The 19,929-nt window shown below is 40.1% G+C and overlaps 2 protein-coding genes across 3 annotated transcripts; one reads left to right on the top strand and one right to left on the bottom strand.

The window, feature by feature from the left end:
- The first annotated feature begins 630 nt into the window (after positions 1-630).
- Positions 631-4,191, top strand: LOC141799862 (uncharacterized). Its single transcript, XM_074682254.1, has 6 exons — positions 631-1,147; positions 1,258-1,420; positions 1,515-1,674; positions 1,772-1,943; positions 2,073-2,214; positions 3,921-4,191. The coding sequence occupies exons 1-6, from the start codon at positions 660-662 to the stop codon at positions 4,044-4,046; spliced, it is 1,251 nt and encodes a 416-aa protein (XP_074538355.1). The 5' UTR covers positions 631-659; the 3' UTR covers positions 4,047-4,191.
- A 413-nt stretch (positions 4,192-4,604) lies between these two features.
- On the bottom strand, positions 4,605-18,539 carry col9a3 (collagen, type IX, alpha 3). Of its 2 annotated transcripts, XM_074681579.1 has the most exons (32): positions 18,258-18,539; positions 17,469-17,537; positions 16,280-16,315; positions 15,867-15,938; positions 15,660-15,713; positions 14,033-14,068; positions 13,536-13,559; positions 13,310-13,363; positions 12,274-12,327; positions 12,142-12,183; positions 11,979-12,035; positions 11,809-11,862; positions 11,633-11,686; positions 11,396-11,449; positions 11,235-11,288; positions 11,055-11,108; positions 10,925-10,978; positions 10,790-10,843; positions 10,639-10,692; positions 10,515-10,559; positions 10,371-10,424; positions 10,181-10,234; positions 9,476-9,529; positions 9,309-9,380; positions 8,313-8,348; positions 8,139-8,183; positions 7,853-7,885; positions 7,166-7,312; positions 7,004-7,058; positions 6,717-6,899; positions 6,030-6,107; positions 4,605-5,778 (listed from the first exon to the last, which is right to left on the bottom strand). In XM_074681579.1, exons 1-32 carry the CDS (start codon positions 18,321-18,323, stop codon positions 5,594-5,596), a joined length of 2,037 nt encoding a protein of 678 aa, XP_074537680.1. In that variant the 5' UTR covers positions 18,324-18,539; the 3' UTR covers positions 4,605-5,593. The 2 variants fall into 2 exon arrangements, with proteins under 2 accessions (XP_074537680.1, XP_074537681.1); XM_074681580.1 differs by lacking the exons at positions 17,469-17,537; positions 18,258-18,539 and having other exon boundaries at positions 13,536-13,554.
- Positions 18,540-19,929: the final 1,390 nt, after the last annotated feature.

Raw genomic sequence — 19,929 nt, 5'->3', positions numbered from 1 at the left:
TAATAATTAGCATGACTTGCATTTTGGTGTGGTTGTAGTAAAACAAAACTATTATTTTACGTGGAGTTTAACGTTTTAAGCTTCAAGGCGAACTGAATGCTTACTTTTGACAAGTGATGTGTAATCATGAAAAAAAGACGAACATCCGTCCATTGGTCATGATATCTTACTACATAAAAAAACGTTCATAGTACGTCATATTTATCTGCACTGTGCTTGTATTATACCCCTTAAAAACTAGTACTGTGTACACATTACCTAACTTGTAAATATTTACTTCACTTTTTTATTGAATTTATGCCACTCATTTTATTTTTGTCATTATTATTATTATTATTATTTTTTTACCACAAAACAATACACAACATTGGGTTCCTGAATCTATTTACACCTTGCTATTGTTATTTATTTATTTATTTATTTTACTTTTCCCCGTAGCCCTTTGTTTCTATTGATGTATTTGCATTCTGTTTCTCTCTCTTTCTTTCATTATCATTATTGTGTTGAATGTCAGGATAAAAAACAAAAAACAAAAAACATCCATTGATCCATCCTTTAATACTTTTGTCCCTCTGATTTATAGAGTAAGGATGTCATCTCACTGTCAAACCACCCATGTTTCACCCTCAATCAGAGATCACCCCTGCGTATCTGTTGAGATGTGCCAAGGTGGATGTTTGACACAAGATCAGGGGCAGATGTTGGGATCAGAGTTCAGCCTGGTGGAGATGTCAGACGTTGAAATGACACACCTTCAGCATCTTATCCAGTCACAGATGGAGCCACAGGCTGCTCTTCCAGATGAGCCCAATGCCAGACCTCCTTGTGCTACAGTCATAGTTGAAGACATCACTGAATCCACAGTGATGTCACCCTTCAGCCAAGCTATAGACCTCTCAACTTCCACAGAGGAACAAGGCCTGGTGATGCCAGGAGAGAAAACACCAACCTCTTTTGGAGAAGTCCCAGGTTATGTGCTAGCCAGGGGCATGAGGGAAGACATTTTGAATGAGCAACATCCCAACAGCAGCTCAACTTCACAGAAGCGATCTAGGTCAGCAAGTAGAGTTTGTTTGGAGACAAGGTTTAACACTTTGTCAGCTGACACCCCAAGACAGCTTGATATTCCGTCTGCAGTCCTCAACAAGTAAGCTTAATTTCAAAGGAGTTTCTCTCTTTCTTACTGTGAATAGCTTGATACGACAATGCTAAAATGTTTTTTTTTATTGACTTTGAATGATCTCTGTGTTCTTCCAGTTATGTGACAATATTTCAGCAGTCTGGAGAAGCTCAAGATGGAGCCATGCATCCTCAAATGCCGAAATGGATTGCTTCCTCAGCAGACAGAACTAATCCTTATGAAGTTTCTGGGCCATTTGTAGGGAGTGTCCTTAACCCTGTCACCAGCATATGTGAACAAGTAGGATGTAAACAAAATAAGAAAAACTACATTTTTATATCAATGACAGGAAGACTTCAGTGTTTGAATGACTTTGTCCATGCTTTCATTTCAGGTTGTCAGTCATATTCCTCACAGGATTGTTCCCACACATCAAGGTTTGATCATTCCAAAATGCTTTTCTATTCATTGTCTTTCTGATGGTGTGGTTAAAAAAGCTCACAACACAAGTGGAAGCAACTCAACAGAGGAGCAGCAGTTGGTGAACAAAGAAAGTAATCATCAGAGCTTCAAGCTGCCTTATTTTATATTTCAAAAATTTTCAGTGCAGACTCAGACATTAATCTGTGAATATACTTGTGTGTTTATTAGATGATGTGGCAACATCTGCTGCCTCCAGGAAACACAGGGGCATCCACAGCCCTCTTCTCAGGAAAGGTGCTAAGGCTGTAAGGTCAGGAAGCAGCACTAAGAAGAAAACTCAAGCTCATATCTCACCGAGCCAGCGCAGGGAGAAGCACAACAGTATGGAGAGGGAACGCAGGTGAGCAGCTTCTCTGTGCCTGAGAATAGATTCCGAAATGTCTACAGGAACCAAATGAGACAGCACATGATCTTAAAAAGGATGAAAAAAGAAATCTCGCACACTTATGTGGTTGTTGCTGCTTCCCAGGAAGAAAATTCGTCAGTGCTGTGATGAGCTGAACATGCTGGTGCCATTCTGTAACTCAGATACAGACAAAGTCAACACCCTTCTGTGGACCGCTGCCTTCCTTAAATACATCAATGAGTTGTATGGAGACACCTTAAAAGAGGTAAGGTTATTTTGTTTTGATCTTGTCATTTTGGCTTGGTCATCCTTCTTAAGTAATATTTAAGATTACATTTCTTCTTGGTTCAAATTACATTCTTGTCACTTTTGCAGCAACTTTTCTAGACAATGATCTGCAAAATTATGGTAGAAGGCAACAAGAAAGCATAAAAAGGAGCACACTCAAACAGTAACTACCACCAGGCCAGCTAACTAAATGTCTTGAAGAAGTGTCCTTGTTGAAGATTTTTCTGGGCAGCAACAGCTGGGACAGACATATATGATACAGTGAATAATTAGAAAATGTAAGAGATAGAGAAAGCATTTCTATCTTTTCCTACCCCTGCAACAGCACTTAAAAGGGGACATATCATGCTTGTTTCTCCTTTTCACTATGCCAGGCTAGGATGCCTGTAAAGCATTTCTGCCCACAGTACAAGTCATTTAGTTCCTTAATTGCCCCACAATAGCGTTCTTGATATCCTCAGTTTAGGCCATTCTGAAGATCTCGTTGAAACGCTCCGTTTCGAGAATGACCTCCAGCAACCTTGCAACGTCACAGCCCTTTTTGCTCTGATTGGTCAGTTCTATCAGAGGGGCGGAGGGGTTAGAGCCAGGGGGCGGTTTTTGCAGCATGGCAGTATTTACAAAATCGCCACATTGAATGGAGCAGACCGAGCGAGTTTGCTGTTAGCCAAAACTTCACCGTAAGGCATTGATAACAGTAATAAAATAGCAAAGTGTAGGATACGTCCTTTTGTATTGGTCCCCGAGTCAGACCCAGACGGTTCTGCAGCTCAGGAGGAAGAAAATCCACCTTGACATAGATCATCTCAGGACGCTTCAGTGTGGTGAGTCAAACCGGTACTGTAACATGTATAGTTTATACGTGGAAATATAGGCAGACTTCACCAATAAACTATTTCTATAACAGGGCTCCATCCTGCTCCTTCACTTTTCTCTGTCTGTTTTATCCATCATGCTGAAAGTGTAGTCTAAAGCCTCTACGGTCAGTTCGTCACTATGCTAGCACTCAGTCAAGTTAGCCAGAGCTAGTCGAGAGCTTTATTTATACTCGGCTCTTTGTGGGTGTATCCCTCGGTGGGTGGTGGTTGTGTGACTAACTGACTTCACAGAGGAGGAGCTGCTTTATCCGATTACTCTAATAAAAAGAGAGGATCCTCGTGTCGTCATGAAGGTCGAAATCTTGAAGCCAAATGGCAATGACCCATTTTCAGAGGCATCAAATCTCGTTCTAGGATATCAGAAAAAATACAATATCTCATTTTTTGAAAATTCAGGGGGTGAAAGGTCTTGTTTTCAACTTTATTTTATATGTAAGTATTAAATTACGGATCAGCATGATATGTCCCCTTTAAGTATTAAGACTTAAAACTGACACATTCAGGGATTGCAAGCTACAAGGTTTTGGATAACATTGTCACACATATTCCATAACCTAATCTTGCCGTGGTGGGACATAAATATATATTATAAATGAAGTCCAAGTTAAATCTAATGAATGCATTTGAAGCACTTTTCCAAAAAGGTTTTCTGTCTTTCTTTTGATTGAGTCTGCCCTGTTTACTATTTTATATTACTTGGTGAAAAAAGTTTAATTAACTTCAACAAACCATCAGCTCTGATTAAGGGGAGGTGTCATATCAATGCTCATTAATTTCTATTATCTTCTCTGTCTCTACTTTCCAGAACTTTAAACGGGCGCTCACTGATGAGAATGGACATCTTCTGAAGCACGGCCTGTCTCCATCCAGTGACCTGATGAAGAGAGAGACAGACGAGACCCTCACCATTCCTCTGGCAGTGGAGCAGTAACCCTCTCACAGTCTAATTTAATAAATCAGTGTAACTGAGAGTCATCTTCTATGAGGCAGCAGGGTGTGATGTAATTTACTTGGCAAAAATTTTCTAGTTTTAAATAATACCACAAAATAGTAATAATTTATGAGATTTGAATGATTCTGACTGTTTAAATTTTAAATATGTGATACTGAGATGCAGTTTGCTGTGTCCACACTGTAAGACTTGTTGAGATGGAGTCTCTAGTACTTTGTGATTCACTAAAAGTCAGTTTTTAAAAGAAAAAAATGGGAATTCAAAAAGCCATACATAGGTGGCACTGTTTCCCTTTGAATGACATCTGAGAGAAGATTTCTGGTTTCATAGAAAGTAAATTAAACACCCAGTTAACTGGAATATTTTCTAACTGTTTTTTTTTTAATTCATCATTCTTCATGTTGCTCTTTAAAATGCTTTGGTTCCTCTGTTCATCATACAGTGCTAAGTTTCCTTTTCCAAACCTTTTGTTACATATTTGAGAAGATTTAAAAAAGATTGAAGTGTTGCTTCACTCTGAATAAATGTTATTACTTGTTTTTCAAAGTGTTAACCGTGTTCCTCTGAAGTACAGTCTGTTGACTTCATATGTAGAGAAGAGTAATGTTTTACTGAAAAGTGGCTTTATTTGTTCTTTCTTACAACATGTCGCTGTAGCATCTTACTGTACATACAACAGTCACCCACAAATAATAAATAGTATTTAAGGTCATGTATATTTAATAGTTACAGCACCGGTAGTACATAGTGGATGTGGTCATTGCAGATTGGGAAAAAGACATTGAAATTATTTGCTCCTTTGATTGTATAATGACTGATTGAAGCATCCACACATTTTATTTTGTTCTGGTTCTCAAAATTCAGAGAACCAACTTCACATAAAAAATAAGCAGTAAAAAAACTATCAAAAAGTATTCTTGCATTAATCTACACAATTTGTCAGCACCTTGGTATTCGTGCTTTTTATTCCTTTGACAGTACACACACAGCTCTCTGACTGAGGCTTTCCACCTCTGTATTTCCTTATTTCCCAGCGTAAGCTTGTACGTTGAGGTAACACCTGTGATTTACACGAAGGGGCCATGATACATGCACATTCACTTCAGAGACAGAGCGTCATCTGCCAGAGCGTTGCAAGCAAAGGTAAACTGGGGCATGGAAACAACATGTACAAAGTTTTATACACAAAGGACTCATCATTCATCTTCAGCTGTTTGTAAGTCAAGTCTTGTTTTGTGACACTGTAGAATCTGTAGGTTATTCTTGAACTCTTCCTCCCCTCTGTCCTCTTTTTTTCAGGATATCATCTTGTTGTTTTTGTCTCTCAGTTGCTTCGTTTTTTTGTCAATATTCAGATGTTCCTCTTAGAATATCACACCTGCAGATGTTACACTTCCCATCCTGTGATGCTTGTATTTAAATAAAGAGGACATTTTTGTGACCACTTGCTTCCTTCACTCCTCACTTCCTGTACGTATCAGCCTTGCTCTCATGGGTGGAGGGCGACAGGTGGCAGGAAGTCAGCTTTAATGGTTTTTGGGGTTGGAGGATTTTCCAGCGGCTGCTGCCCCCTGGCAGGCTGATGTGTCACAGATTCCTGGAGGTCCCTGGTGTCCTGTCCTGCCTACCCTGCCTGACTCTCCAGGCTCACCTGGATCTCCAGGAGATCCATCACGACCATCTTTGACGATTCCAGGTACACCTGGAAGACCTGCAGACAACAATCATACAAGGAATGACACAAAGATCTGTTTGGTGACTGGCTTCTTTAAATGAGTCAATATTTTCTGATATGAAGCTGCAAAATGAATTCAACTGGACGTCTGGTAGGAGAGTTGCTGCCAGTTGTACAAATGAAACCACAGTAGACTTTATCACACAGCTTGTTTTCACAACTTTAAAATTGGTTGTTAGCGGCGGCACAGATCCCATCGTCTCAAGCTGTGATCACAGCGTACTCACCCTGGTATCCTTGGTCTCCAGCTGGCCCATCAATGGCTTTGCCAATAGATCCCTTATCACCTGGCTCTCCGACATCACCTGATATCAAAACACAAGAGTGTGGAGGAGCCAAGTGACTATATTTACGTACATTCATACCTCTTAATCATTTCCTTTTTAAACTTCCTCATATCTTTATTATGAAATGACAAAATGGGCTTTTCTCTTGACTTTGATCCATGGCATGGTCAGATTTACTCTTTAGATAACAATGAAAACATTGAGTGAGCCCTGTTTAATTCCTTAGAATCCAGTCTGAGTTACAAAGTGTGTATATTTTGTTATATTTCAAGTGCAAACGGCAGCTTCCCTTGCAAAAAGCTTTTTGTAAGCCTGCAATCGGGAACAAAAATATTTCATCAGTAGAACTCTGTTGCACAAAATTTCATGTTTTCCATTTTTCCATCTTATTTAAAAGGATAGAATTATGGGTAATGGACCGAGGTGATTGTCACATTGGAAACACTTTTCGACTGAAGAGTAATCCTCTCTTTTCTCATACTCTTTCATCATCTCCAACCCCTTGGATGGAGCGTTTGAGCTGTTATGATGAGCCTCAGAGGAAACAAGTGATGTGTTCCTTTTAAAATGTGTTTCCAATAACAGATCTAGTAACAACATATCAGAATGTTAAACTTTTTTTCCTACCTCTGGGACCAGGATCTCCAAGCTCTCCTGGCAGACCTCTGTATCCTGGAGGTCCACGGGAACCTGGATGCCCAATAGAACCAGCAACTCCAGGCTTTCCTGGAAGTCCAGCAGGGCCGGGACGACCCACCATTCCTGGGGCCAGGGGTCTTCGAAGGTTAGCGGCCAGCTGTGCGATCTGATCTGCGTGATAAAAATCAAAACAAAAAACAAAATAGGAAATTATTTTCCATTTAACCTTTCTGGGAAGTTAAAGTAAACTGCCGACAAAATAAAAGATTTCTCACCATCGATCATTGAGCCGCAAAGCTCCCTGATGTGCTGCTCACTCGCTAATTTACCCTGAAAACACGTGAACAAGATGTTAAACCATGATCATCTGTTTATCCAGATACTCTGCACACATATCAATATGCCTAACTCTAAGTTGGGAGGATTTTGACACTCACAGGTACGCCTGTCTTCCCTGCTATTCCAGGCTGACCCTGCTCGCCTTGAAAGCCCATGAGTCCTTGTTTTCCTGGGGGTCCTCTTGCCCCAATCTCTCCTTGGGGACCTGTTACGCCTTTTGGTCCCAGTTCACCTCGCTTCCCACCCTGAAATCAACAAAAAATATCAATTAATGAGTTTTTATAGTTCCAAAAGAAGCAATGAGACTGTGATCTCCACAGAGCAAAGACAATGTGGGGGCAGCTTCAGATGGTGTCTTGTTGTTCGATAATTGCTCCAATGAGCACAGCGGACAGTGTATGAGATCATGAGAGTGAGACTCGTCACTGTTGTGTCTCTGATAGCACAAACAGCTTAATGTGGCTTGTCTCTCTCCCTCGTGGCGATAACAGCGAACAGGCCAATAAAGCTCCAGCAGCAGTACCAATCTCTAATTAATCCTATTAAACCTGGAATGTGAAGCAGAATCATGTGCAGGGAGTCTGATAAGTGGGCGACAGCTCAGAGCGACGCAGCAGGTTTCATTGTTTGGTGCGGAGGGAGATTGGAACTAAGTTGTGCTGAATTACACCCACACACAACATCTGATCAAACACTGTTTCATACAAATACTTAAATAAGGAGTATGTGTGTGAAACAGGTTTGTGTAGAAACTGTCAAAGGACTCACAAATATAAACAACTCACCTCTCCTTTTTGTCCGACTGGGCCGAAGGGACCCTGAGAAAAAGGAAAGATTTTAATGAAACAGATCAGGTTCAAACAAATGCTGACAAATGGTAAGATAAAAGCACTGAAGTGAAAACAGAACATAATAGCTGGGATATGATTAAATATTTCAAAATACAACAAACAATGAATCTAATTGGTTTAATCAAACTAGTTAACATCTAACAAAGTGAAGAGACCCTAAATCCTGTTCCAGGTGCTTTGACCCCTGATTTAAATGTTTGTTAGTAAAGGAAACACTTACAGGTTCTCCATTTTCTCCTGGCAAACCATCACTTCCTGCCACACCCTGAAGAGACAAAACCAGAATCTGAATCATCTGAAAAGTTTTACTTCTCTACAATAATTTACCTTTATATTTTAGAAACAAACACTCAAAGGCACTGAGTGGATGTCTCATTAAGGTTTGACTGTTTACCATGTCTCCTTTAGCCCCAGAAGCTCCGACTGGACCCTACATGGTTGAAAGAGAGAGGGAATAAGTGAGAGCCATGTACAGACTTTTAGCAGAGAGCTGGTTGTGGCAGACAGACGGTGAAGGGGGGATGAAGGGAAGTGAGGTGGGCTCCTGTAGGGGAACCAGCAGCGGCATAAAGAACAGCTTTGTTCCTTCCTCACATTCTGAACAGGAGACCTCTCTGTGTTTGAGATCTCTGCTGACTTCACGTTGGGTTTTTACCTCTAAGAGTGAAGAGGGACGACCTGACTGTGGACATACAGCCGACTCCTGTAGGAGTGGCTGGATACTTTCATAAGTCTGATCTATCTGTGTTTGTGAGGAGTTGTACATTGATTCAGAGGAGGGAACTTGTTAAAACTTATTCCTTTTTTTCTGAAGCTTCAGCTTGTTTCACTTTTTTTTTTTTTAATAGTATGACAGCTGGTTGATGTTTTGCTGTGTTTGAGGCCAACGAAGTTCTACAAAATTTCATATCATACGAGTCAAAATTTCAAGGTTTCTGAAACAAGATTCACATGTGACCCAAACAATGTCTAAACTGAAAAGGGATTGTATCAGAATCAAAAAAGTGAGTAAAATGTGCCAAAATTACAAACTTTTACTCTTGTGTATGAACAGAACACTACAAAATCTTAAATAGATCTGAAAAAGTAAGGGGAAATTATTTTTAAAAAGACAGAAATGCCTGCAGTAGTGAGGTTTTCAGTAAAACATCAGTCTTTGTATTTGTTGAAGAAATTAAAGTTGAAAAGCTAACGCCTTTATTTTAAACACAAGGCATATGAAGCTCTTGCAATGGGCTTTGAGTATTGCTGACATTTTACAGACTGTTTGTATTATAATAAGACTATAAAAAGATAATAATCAAGAGAATTTATTTTTTTCTGTCAATGTTTTGCATGATGCCACAAAGCCTCAGGACACATTCAACATTGTCTCGCACGTCAATCTCACCCTTTCACCAAAGTCTCCACGGATTCCTGTTGGACCTGGAAGACCTGGATCCCCCAAGCCTCCTTTCACCCCCTGCAGTGAACAACACACACAGCTGCAGAGTGAAATTATGATACAAAAAACCCCACACACAATCTGATTATAACCATTGATGTCATGCAGCTGACCTGGAAGCCCTTCACCCCCTGAGGCCCGGGGTTGCCTGCTGGTCCGATTCCTCCCTGTTGGACACAGACAGTCACATGATCACACCATGAAGACAAACTGAGCATTTGTGAGGTTGATACAAAGGATGTTTTCCTTCTTCGCTTCTCCAAGAGGAACAAAAATAAGTGGTATTAAGGTTGCGTGAGTTATGATTCATTATGCAGTACAAAGAGAAGTGAGTCTATGCCGTGTTATACTTCTTTTCCTTGCCGCAGGGTCTGATGTAAAAAACAAAGTCCCTTCAGTTTATGACGCTCTGCTTTATGAAAACCTGCTCTTATCTTTGTTAACAAATTCCACCTTAACAAGCTACTTGTATCATCTACAAGGCTCTGAGTAGTCCTGCTGCAGAACAGCATTAAAGGATGGTAGTTTAGTGTGGTGCTTTTTAGTTTTTCTCAATATGAGCAAATTAACACTGTTTGCCGCAATGCATTGTGGGCTTTTCAGATGAGTGCCTGTATTTATTTAATTTTCATTCAGGCAATTCATTCAGATTTCCACCCTGCTTATTGGACTTTTCGTTATTCAAAATACTGACTTTTGTAAATTCAGGGCAGGGACATAAAAAGACTAAAGGGAGTATTGATGTTTTTCTTAGCTACTCAGGCAGTGCAGCAGTTATATATGCTTTGTCTTGGTGAAAAGAGTTACTATAAACTCACAGCCACTCCTCTGGGTCCTGCTATCCCCCTCTCTCCTGGGATGCCAATTTCACCCTTAAAGAAGAAACATGAAGACAAGTCAGTGAAGTTTGGAGTAAAGGTGCTATAGTCTCAAAGTGAAGGGTTAAGTGACGTGTCAGAGAAGCTGTGACCCAGTAATCCCCCCTTAAAGAGCCCATCAGATACATACAGGAATACCTGGCTCTCCAGAGGGTCCCGTCTCCCCGGCTTTCCCAGGATCCCCCTAGTGAATGCAAAGATAGAAGTTAACCTCCAGGGTTTTTTGGCTTAGCTTTCAGGTTAAAATCTGTCACTTTGGGTGTTTAACACTCACAACTCCTCCTTTGGAGCCCTTTGCACCAGCCTTTCCTTGGAGACCCTGGAACAGAGTAAAAATTTTTGGTCAGACAGTTTAAGACATTATTTCAGCATCAGATTAAGACCTAAGCCTTGCTTACAGGAAGTCCATTTGGTCCTTTCTCCCCAACAACCCCATGGCGTCCAGCGTCACCCTAAGGACACAAAGTAACGGTGTGACATTAGCTCTATTCATGCTGTAATCATCCAACAAATATTTAGCAGTCTGTAAAAAGTAAAGGTGCAACTTACCTTTTCGCCATCTAATCCTGGAGTTCCATCTTTGCCATCTCTGCCAGGAATACCCTGAAGGAGACATCACATGTAATCCTTGTGTTTTGAAATAGGATGTGCTAATTAAAGATAATTATTCAGGTTTGTACTTACAGGCTCTCCTTTGGGTCCAGCTCCCCCAGGGCCTCCTTTAGGACCAATTTTACCCTGTTCAAAGACACATTAGGCTTTAAATTACAAATCTCAAAAGGCTCAGAGTCACAAATCAAAGTCTTTTACTCACAATTTCTCCTTTGGGTCCTCTGAATCCCTGAGGTCCTTTTTCTCCAGCATCACCCTGGAGACATCAGATAAAACACACACAGCTATTCATTGATGGGACCAGCCGTCTACTCTGGCAGTGAACAACCACAGAACAATGTTTGTTAAATCTGAAACATGGTGCGAACAAAGAGAGACTCACTGTCTTCCCAATAATGCCGGCAATGCCAGGTTTGCCTCTGAAACCAGGAAGGCCCTGGAGAGAAAAAGACCAACTGTGAGTGGATGGATTGCAGGTGAATTGCTTTTGAGTGATTACAAGCTGAGAAAGAAACAGGTGATTGTGTCTTTGAAGATGCTTACTCTGTCTCCTACAGCTCCCATGGGGCCTTGTAAACCTCTGAGACCACGTGGGCCCTAAAACACAACGTAAAAGCATCATGAAGCCTCTTTGAAACACTCTAAAACACACTGGATGCTCTCTTATTCTTTGAAAGCTGCTGGTATTTTTCTCATTTTTTACCTAACATTATGTTACAAAAAGAATTGAAGTGTGATAAAAAGTAACTTGATGTGTCAGGAGTTGAGCATAAATCTCACCTGCAGACCCACTGTCCCAGGAATACCTGGAGGACCAGGTGGACCAGAATCACCCTAAAAACAGAATGGGACATTTGAGACAAAACCACAGACTGATTGTACAACATAAATCAAAGTTCTTGCACATTAAGGCTTCTTTCTTCTGCAGATATGCTTCACAGAAGGAATAAACTTACCTTCTCTCCATCTTTTCCCAGCTCTCCCTTGTCTCCTTTATGCCCAGTGTGACCCTACATCAACAAAAACACACACCAGTTTCAACAGTCCTCTCAATAGTGACATGAGTTGTTTTAAATCCTAAAGATGATGCATTGAGCACATGTGCCATGACAGAAACCCTGCTTACCTTGAATCCTGGCATCCCAGGAGGACCAGAAGGACCTGGCGGGCAGATGGCAGGACACTGCAGACAAGAGGAGATAAAAAAACTGAAGACTCTACACCACACTCCTTTATCAGAGAGGAAGCACCTTTAATTTCTGCATCTCTCAAGGATGCATTAAACTTACCAAAAGGTCTCCGCTGAGGTCGTGCAGAGTACCAGGCAGACCCTAGAAGAATAAGAGTTAAATTTATTGGTGTGAAGGAAAGTACAAGACAGTTTGGTACCAGCAGGAGCCATGTTTGTTGATGATACTCACTGGTGGTCCATCAGGGCCAGGAGGTCCAGGAAGTCCTGGAAGACCCTCAGCACCCTAAAAACAGAAAGGTGAGAAGATTCTTCAGCATCTCAGGGCACATCTGAAAAACTAAGATTACACCACATTCATTTATTACACAGCTTGTAAAGAATCTGTTCAAATGATTAAATCCTCATTGGAAATAATTTAGCCTGAGTTTCAAATGAGGATTTTAGCGACACAGAATCCAGTCTGAAGGCTAACATGCAACTTGAAAAATAATCCCCCAGCAGACAAACACTGAGAAAACAAATATTCAGTGGAGTAAAAGATATCCTGTAAGTTATTTTCTTATCACTAATTATGTGCATATTTTATAGATCTTGGATATCTGGCTTGGCCTTGTAGACGTGCTTCTTTGAATTCATAACAAGACAACACATCAGACACAAATAATTATTCTTAGCAGATCATTTTTACAAGTCTGGATATTTGCTCTATTGTTGCATCACTGTCAGATATAATAACCCTCATATAAGCCTGACCATAAACTGACTAGAGCTTAATTTGTTCATCTCGATGCAGAGGATGATAAAATAATGTGCCTGTGGAAACCAGGTGAGTTTTCAATAACACAAAATGTGAGTGTGAGTGCTGATTAATCCCTCCAAAGTGTGACCATGTGAAAACACAGGGCCAGTCTGAATACTGAAGTGTCCTCCCTTTCACATGGATATTCTTATCCTCCTGTTTCAGCTGCATTATATAAGAGTTTAGGGCAAGGTTGTACTGATGTGCTACAGCAAAGTGCTGCCAGATTTCAGTCTGTATCAGCTTTCTGCTGCAGGAGCTCCTCTGTGAATTATGTCTGCATTACACTAAGTGAATAATAATTTTGGAGGGATGTTTTTTGCTGCCAGCTGGGTATTAAATCGAGCATCCAGTGAAATAGAAGAGACAATAATAATTGTTTGACTATCTCATTCAGGATCGACGCATATAACCACACACTGAGGATGACAGGAAGTGTAATTTGGGCGATTAGACAGATACTCACTGCTGGACCCTGAGGTCCAACTCCGCCTGGCAACCCATTGGTTCCTGGTAGCCCCTGGAAACCAAAGACAAACATCAGTCTGAACACATGTGCAGATAGGAGACACAATCAGGGCTGCATGTGTTGTTTGTCACTGCATTTATATGCAAAGAATGAAACAATAACACCACATTCTCCACCTCTGTGCACATTAGCGTGATCTAAGAAGACAGTGCTGTGTACTTACTGGGGCTCCTGGTCTCCCTCTGCCCTACGAAAGACACAGGAAGACAAATTAAGTCACAAACACAGGGGTATGATTAGATTTACTCCCAGCATCAATATCCAGCCTGTGATGTATTACTGCATTAAATCCACTTTGAAAGTTTGTCTCAGGTTGTCGCTGTAAGGTGGATATGTTCTCCTCAGCCCGGTTAAACCTCAGAAAGCTATAATCTGATTATCTCTTCTTCTTTTCGACAATGTGCAACACTGTAGCTTTAAGGGATGCTCATTATCTTTGTTTTAACCAAGGGGCATCAGAGTCTGATTAGAGCTGAGTTATAGCTTTGGCTCTGCACGAGAAACACAAAGCACTCTGTTTTCTGAGCAGGGAGTTATCTATTGCAGGCTAGAAAAAGGAGAAACATAAGATTTATACAGAAATCTTTGTGGATTATAGAGTGAAGTGACACATCAGAGCACTGAAGGATGAGAGCCTCAAACAGATATGGAGGTACTTACAGGAGGTCCAGCTGGCCCAGGAGGTCCAGCCTCACCCTGAAGAGAAAGAGAGAAAATAAAGTAGGGAGATGATCAACAGAGCAAATGCATAAACCTCTAAAAATGCTGCTTTTAGAGTATTTGGGCTTTTTCATTGATTAAAATGCACATATGCCCAATTATGACAGAGTCAGAGCTTAATGTGCATGATTAATACAATAATTTCTGAATCTGCTTCTGGATGTTTTGCTGTCTCTCATCACATCTTCTATGAACTATATTGGCAGCTACTAAAATCCCTTTTTGATATTTCTGGTGGTTGTAATGCTCTATCCAGTAACATTAAAAAAGAAGTGTCGTGTTCCTTTAAAATGTTCAAATAGGCTGAAACTGAGATGATCAGTGTTATAAAGATTGAATTTCAAAGCCTTTAATGTATGCCAGTGTTTCTTCTGATCTATACAAAATTACAGGGAGTGGAAATGTCTTCATAGTGGCTGCTACTACACACTGACACACTATTTTAGGTTGAAATGACAGTGACAACATTTATTTTAAGGTTAACTGCTACTCTTCCTTTTTTCCCTGAGATACTTGTTTTAATAAATGTCTGTGTTTGTTATAAATTTTTCTCTCAAAAATAAAAATCTCAAACAACTAACTACTTCCACTTGAAAATGATTAAATTGTGCTTTCTTGTGCTGCTACTTCTCATCCTCCTTCTCCAACTCTTTGTTTACCCTCGTCAGAGCTTTATTTGTGTTGTCTGAGGCTTAAAACAAACAGGCCAAACACACAGTGATGTTACTTATCTGGAACATTCCTCAGTCTGAAAACTTGACAGCACAGGAAGAACAATAACAAACAAACTGTAAAAAAAAACCCTCGCTTTTAAAGATAGACGACAGCAGATGTTCCTAAAACGTCTACTACTTTAACTATACATGTCATTTAATGAGCTAGAACAGCTAGCTCATGCTCTCAATCCCCATTAGTATGACTCTTCAGCACCATCAAGCCGCCATGACAGTGTATTGTCCGTGTAAGCAAGGATACTGGTTGATGCAAGCTTCCTCATTAGATTGGCTAATTAGTTGAGTTGCCAAGAGGGGGATTATGTGTTTTGACAGTGAGTTTGCAGCCGAACAGCGAAGGCCCCTTAATCTGTATTCTTTCATATCTTGCATCTAATGAGGGAATAACAGCCTTCCTGTTTATTCAAAAGATGTAGTTTCATGCTCTCCCTCTGAAGATAATACCTGTTTGTGTCTCATCAGGGCTAACAGATCATCATCAGCCTACAGTCTCATAGATTGGTGGGAAACAGTGAGCATTCCGAGCCGGATTAGGGAAGCAGCAGAAATAAATCCGTTTCTGATCCCTCATTAAAAATATTTCCCCCCAAGAGGCTGAGCCTCCTTGACAAATACAGGCCGACAGAGGAAACATGGGCCTTGTCCCCGATGGACCCTCCTAAAGATCTTCATACCACAGAAACCAATCAGCACACAGGGTTTCACACACATACGTGTCTTTGAGCTCTATTAGTGTCTGAATTAACCAGTTGATTACTGGGGGGAATCAGCTGAGTGCATCTTTAGGAGTATCCTCAGCAGCTGAGAAAGAGTCAAGACTAAGCCACACTTACTGCTTCCCCTGGGGGTCCATCTTTCCCAGCAGGACCATCAGGACCCGTCAAACCCTGAAGAAAAAGTACATCAGACAGAAACACGTTAAAACCTGGTGATTTGCTACACTGTTTGGCAATTATTCCTGACATTCATTTAAAAAGACAAACATGCTTTGTTGGTGTTAGCATGAGAGTTTTCTGTGTGTGTGTTAACTGGACACTTACGTCTACCCCTGGAAGTCCTGGCAGGCCTGGTTTCCCTGCTACTCCTGGTATTCCTGCCTTCCCTTTGGGGCCCTAAACAGGTGCAATTATGAATTAATTGTCATGGCTAACTGCCAATTAAATACACTAATTTTGTCTAAACAATAACAATAACATTTTGGGGGGAGTTTAGTGATGCCAACTTATGAATTTCAAAATGTTTGGGTGCTGTGGAGGTCGAGGAAAGGCCTTAGAGACAATTTTGTGAGAAGGGATTGCTACAAATGGCTTTTAAATAGTATCTTATCAAAGGGACAAACTTTGGGAGGACTTTTGTTGTCAAAAATGAAGAGTCACCATTCACATACTTTTTTATATGGTATCCATCAAATAAAGTTTGAAATTGATCGGATCACACTTGCTGGGATACTTACAGCTTTCCCCGGCAGTCCAGCAGGTCCTGGTTTTCCCTGAAAATTAGCAAGAAAAAAACTAGTATCAAAACCACATGCAAAAAATGTCATTGCATAAAGTTTTTGATTAAGCAGGGATAGTTCTTTTCAATCTCAATTCTGTAATTACTCAGTAAAATAAGAAAAATCCTTGAGAGACTACAGCAGTGAAAACCTGGTTTAAAGGACATGATGTTTATCCTTTGCAGCAGCTAGGGGAAGAACAAACACCGCTAAAGTGACCCATCTGGTCACATGATCACAGCTTCAGTTTGGTTTGAGGAGGGGGGAGCAGGAGCAGCAGGGAGGAGGTGTGAGGAGAAACTCTAGATGGTCTCACTGGGATGGGGAATGTATGAATGGATCCTCTGTGAGTCTAAACTTTACTGGAGTCCTAAAAATAATCTCAATTTAAAAAAACAACACATCTGAGATTTCCTGCATGGTTCCTTTTCATGGTTTAGGAGAAACATCTGAAAAAAATCAGAGACTTCAAAACAAAGGAATTAAATGTTTAAGAGATTATGAAGGATGTCATCTTGTATTCTGTGTTTTTCTTTTAACTTGACTTAACACTAATCCAATTTTCTCTTGTGCAAACAAAGTCTCAGGCCCAGGGTGTGATTATACAGAGTGAGTTTAACAACAGAGAAAGTAAACAGCTTTCTCAAAAAAAGAAAATAAAAAAGGCATGGGGCCACAGGACGTGAAAATGAGATAAAACTTGACTACTTTTATGATACAGAACTTCAGTCAGTGGGCACATGCATAAACCCTGCCTACCTTATATATATTATTATAATTTCATACTTGTAGGAGGAGCTTTGGGAGGAGTCAGTGTAATAAAATCTAACATCTTGACACATCTCAGCTACATAAACTCAAAAGAAAACCATTTCCACCAATAGGAGACTGGGTGGGAATTCAGAGAAACATGAAACCACTGAGCTTGTTTCAAAATATTATTTTTATTTTTGCTAATTCTGTAACTTGACCCCTAAAAGATGTGGATAACATAAAGGGTAATCATCATAAGAAAAGTGAACATATTCCAGCATTATTATATTATTACAATTACTATTTTCTACACTCAGGAGTAAATTGTATCTAGATTCTGAAAATGCCAGACAACAAATTAGTCAGATGTAAAGTTGGACTTGGATCAACTTACATCAGTGCCATCTTTTCCTGGCGGCCCTGGAGGTCCTGGGGGCCCACTGGCTCCTCTGGGGCCCGGCCTCTGCAACATAAATTTATTACAGTCAGGCAATCCTTACAAATCCAGTATTCCTTTAATTGCCAAAAAAAATTCAATACAACAGGTTGTAAAACAAAAATAGAAATGTTTGGGAACCCACGCTTTTGCTATTGCCACTAAGAAAATCAAACGTGACATTACTTGGCTCAGTCTGAAGGAAGGAGCTTGTCATCCAAAAGATTTGACAGTTATGTTAAAAGGGAAGACTACATTGGATTTAAATGAGTCCTTGATATAACAGAGTTATTTCAGTGAGTGTTTCTCAAATAAGCTCCAGTGTTTCAGCTCAGTCAGGGCGCCTGCATGAACAGAGGTGGCATTGTGCTCTGTGGCACTGATCTCCAATCTGTGCATTCCTCAGGTTCAGGGAAAACATAACCCCAACTTCACCAAACAGTGTGAAAAGCACAGACACCTGCACACAATTAGGTTGATGTAGGGTGGAAATTAAAGGCCTGAGGAGTCAGGGTGACAAAATAACATCTACACCTGGTCCATGATAAATACAGGAGGATACTGAAGAGCATTGGAAGACGCATATAAAGGTGTGTAGGCCTAAAGAAGCTGTACTTAACAGCGTCCCAATGGAAAAGTTTTATTGTAAGTGGGTAAACCTGCAAAACTTGTCGACCTTTTGTTGTAAAAGTTATTAATGCATCTCGTTGCAGAGACAAAAGATGAGCGCAGCACTTTATAACTTACCTGGGCTAAGGATGATGTCAAAAGCTGGCACAGTAAGAGCATCCAAAGAGCAGAGAACACCGCCATGGCTCCTTGTCGCCCTCACAAACCCAAGTCAAAGCGGAAAAAGGTCACGTCCCTGGTTCCCGGTCCTCTCTCACTCCCCCCCAGCGTCCGCAACGGAGCCTTCCTTCACCTGACGGCGCGCAGCTCCTGAATGGCTTCGTCTTCGGTCCCAGATAAACCCGAGCCTCCAGACGAACTGAAGGGGCTGAACTCAGAGTGGAGCTCTGCACGCAGGGGGTGAAGGGGGTGAGGAGTGAAGGAGAGGGGAGACCTTCTGAAGAAAGTGGGACGAGCTCAAAAGGTAAGAAGTATGCGGGGTTTCCAGCTCAGGCCAATAAGGAGCTGACCAACATTCATACTTGAATTATTTAGGTCCTGATTTAGATGTTTATCTATTGAAAAACAGACTACACTACTAAAACTGGGGACACTTTGAGGTTATAACAGAAAAAAAAAAAATTATTAGTATTTTTTTTAAATTTACCTTTACGTTCTCACTTTTAGTGAGCCCATCTTGACCAGCCGACCTGTATTTTTTTTCCATCCAGGTAAATAAAGGCATGCATATCTCATGCACTAACCCGCATGGGGTAGTGTTTATTTCTATTTATTTTGGGGGAAAAATGTGAAGGAAAGTTTTTGCAGCCATTTCGAAGGAGTAACCTGATCTTGCTTGTTGCAGTACCACCACTTCGACACTAGTTTCTAGCAGGATTGTGTCTGAAGGCCTCTGTAAGAACCAAAGCTTACTTTTACCCCCCATGAATAGAATTATTTGTGTTTTTTTTATGCATGACCTGTAAATTAATATATTTTTTAGACTTAATCTTATATTCAATCAATCAATCAATCAATCAATCAATCAATCAATCAATCAATCAATCAATCAATCAATCAATCAAAGTTTATTTATATAGCACATTTCATACAAAGTGAAATTGCAGCTCAAAGTGCTTTACATAAAAACAAACAACTGATAAGTGGTGTTTGTATATATATATATATATATATATATATATATATATATATATATATATATATATATATATATATATATATATACACACACACACACACATATACATTAATTTTAACAATTACACTACTAAGTAGTATGCCACTGTAATTGTAAAGGATGGTTGGTAGGATGTCAAGAGGATATAGAGACCATTAAATGCACATTGTTCATTTCAAATATCTTTAAAATTATATGGGAATTGCTCATTTCCTAGTCATCTACATGACACATGTTTTACTGATTTTTTGATCTGCTTTGGTTTTTAATATTAATATCAATTAGTTTATTTGGGTATTGGGTAATTTTTTTTTACAACACATGTTAGAGGAAATTTCTCCCTTTTTTTACACTAAGATATAAAAAAGTTTGATACATGTGATATTTATCTATTTGGTAGGTTACTTTCATGGCACTTTATGGACTGTGGTTTCTATTTTATAAGAATCTCAAAGTTTAAAAAACCTATATCACTGCTTTCGTTTTTCCTTATATAACAGTCAAGTGAAAGAGTTGTCTTGTACCTAAGATAAGATTCCTGACTCATATCAGCTGGTTTGCAGTTTTTATCACCTTCAACCAACACATAAAGAGTGCTGCCTTCATTGTAGC

This window comes from Halichoeres trimaculatus, unplaced genomic scaffold, assembly GCF_033239565.1.
Source record: "Halichoeres trimaculatus isolate MK-OKI-2021-1 unplaced genomic scaffold, fHalTri1.1 fHalTri1_scaffold_11, whole genome shotgun sequence".
In the NCBI taxonomy this organism is placed as follows: domain Eukaryota; kingdom Metazoa; phylum Chordata; class Actinopteri; order Labriformes; family Labridae; genus Halichoeres; species Halichoeres trimaculatus.
The sequence above is the reverse complement of the archived record's forward strand: the minus strand, read 5'-3'. Positions and strand labels throughout refer to the sequence as shown.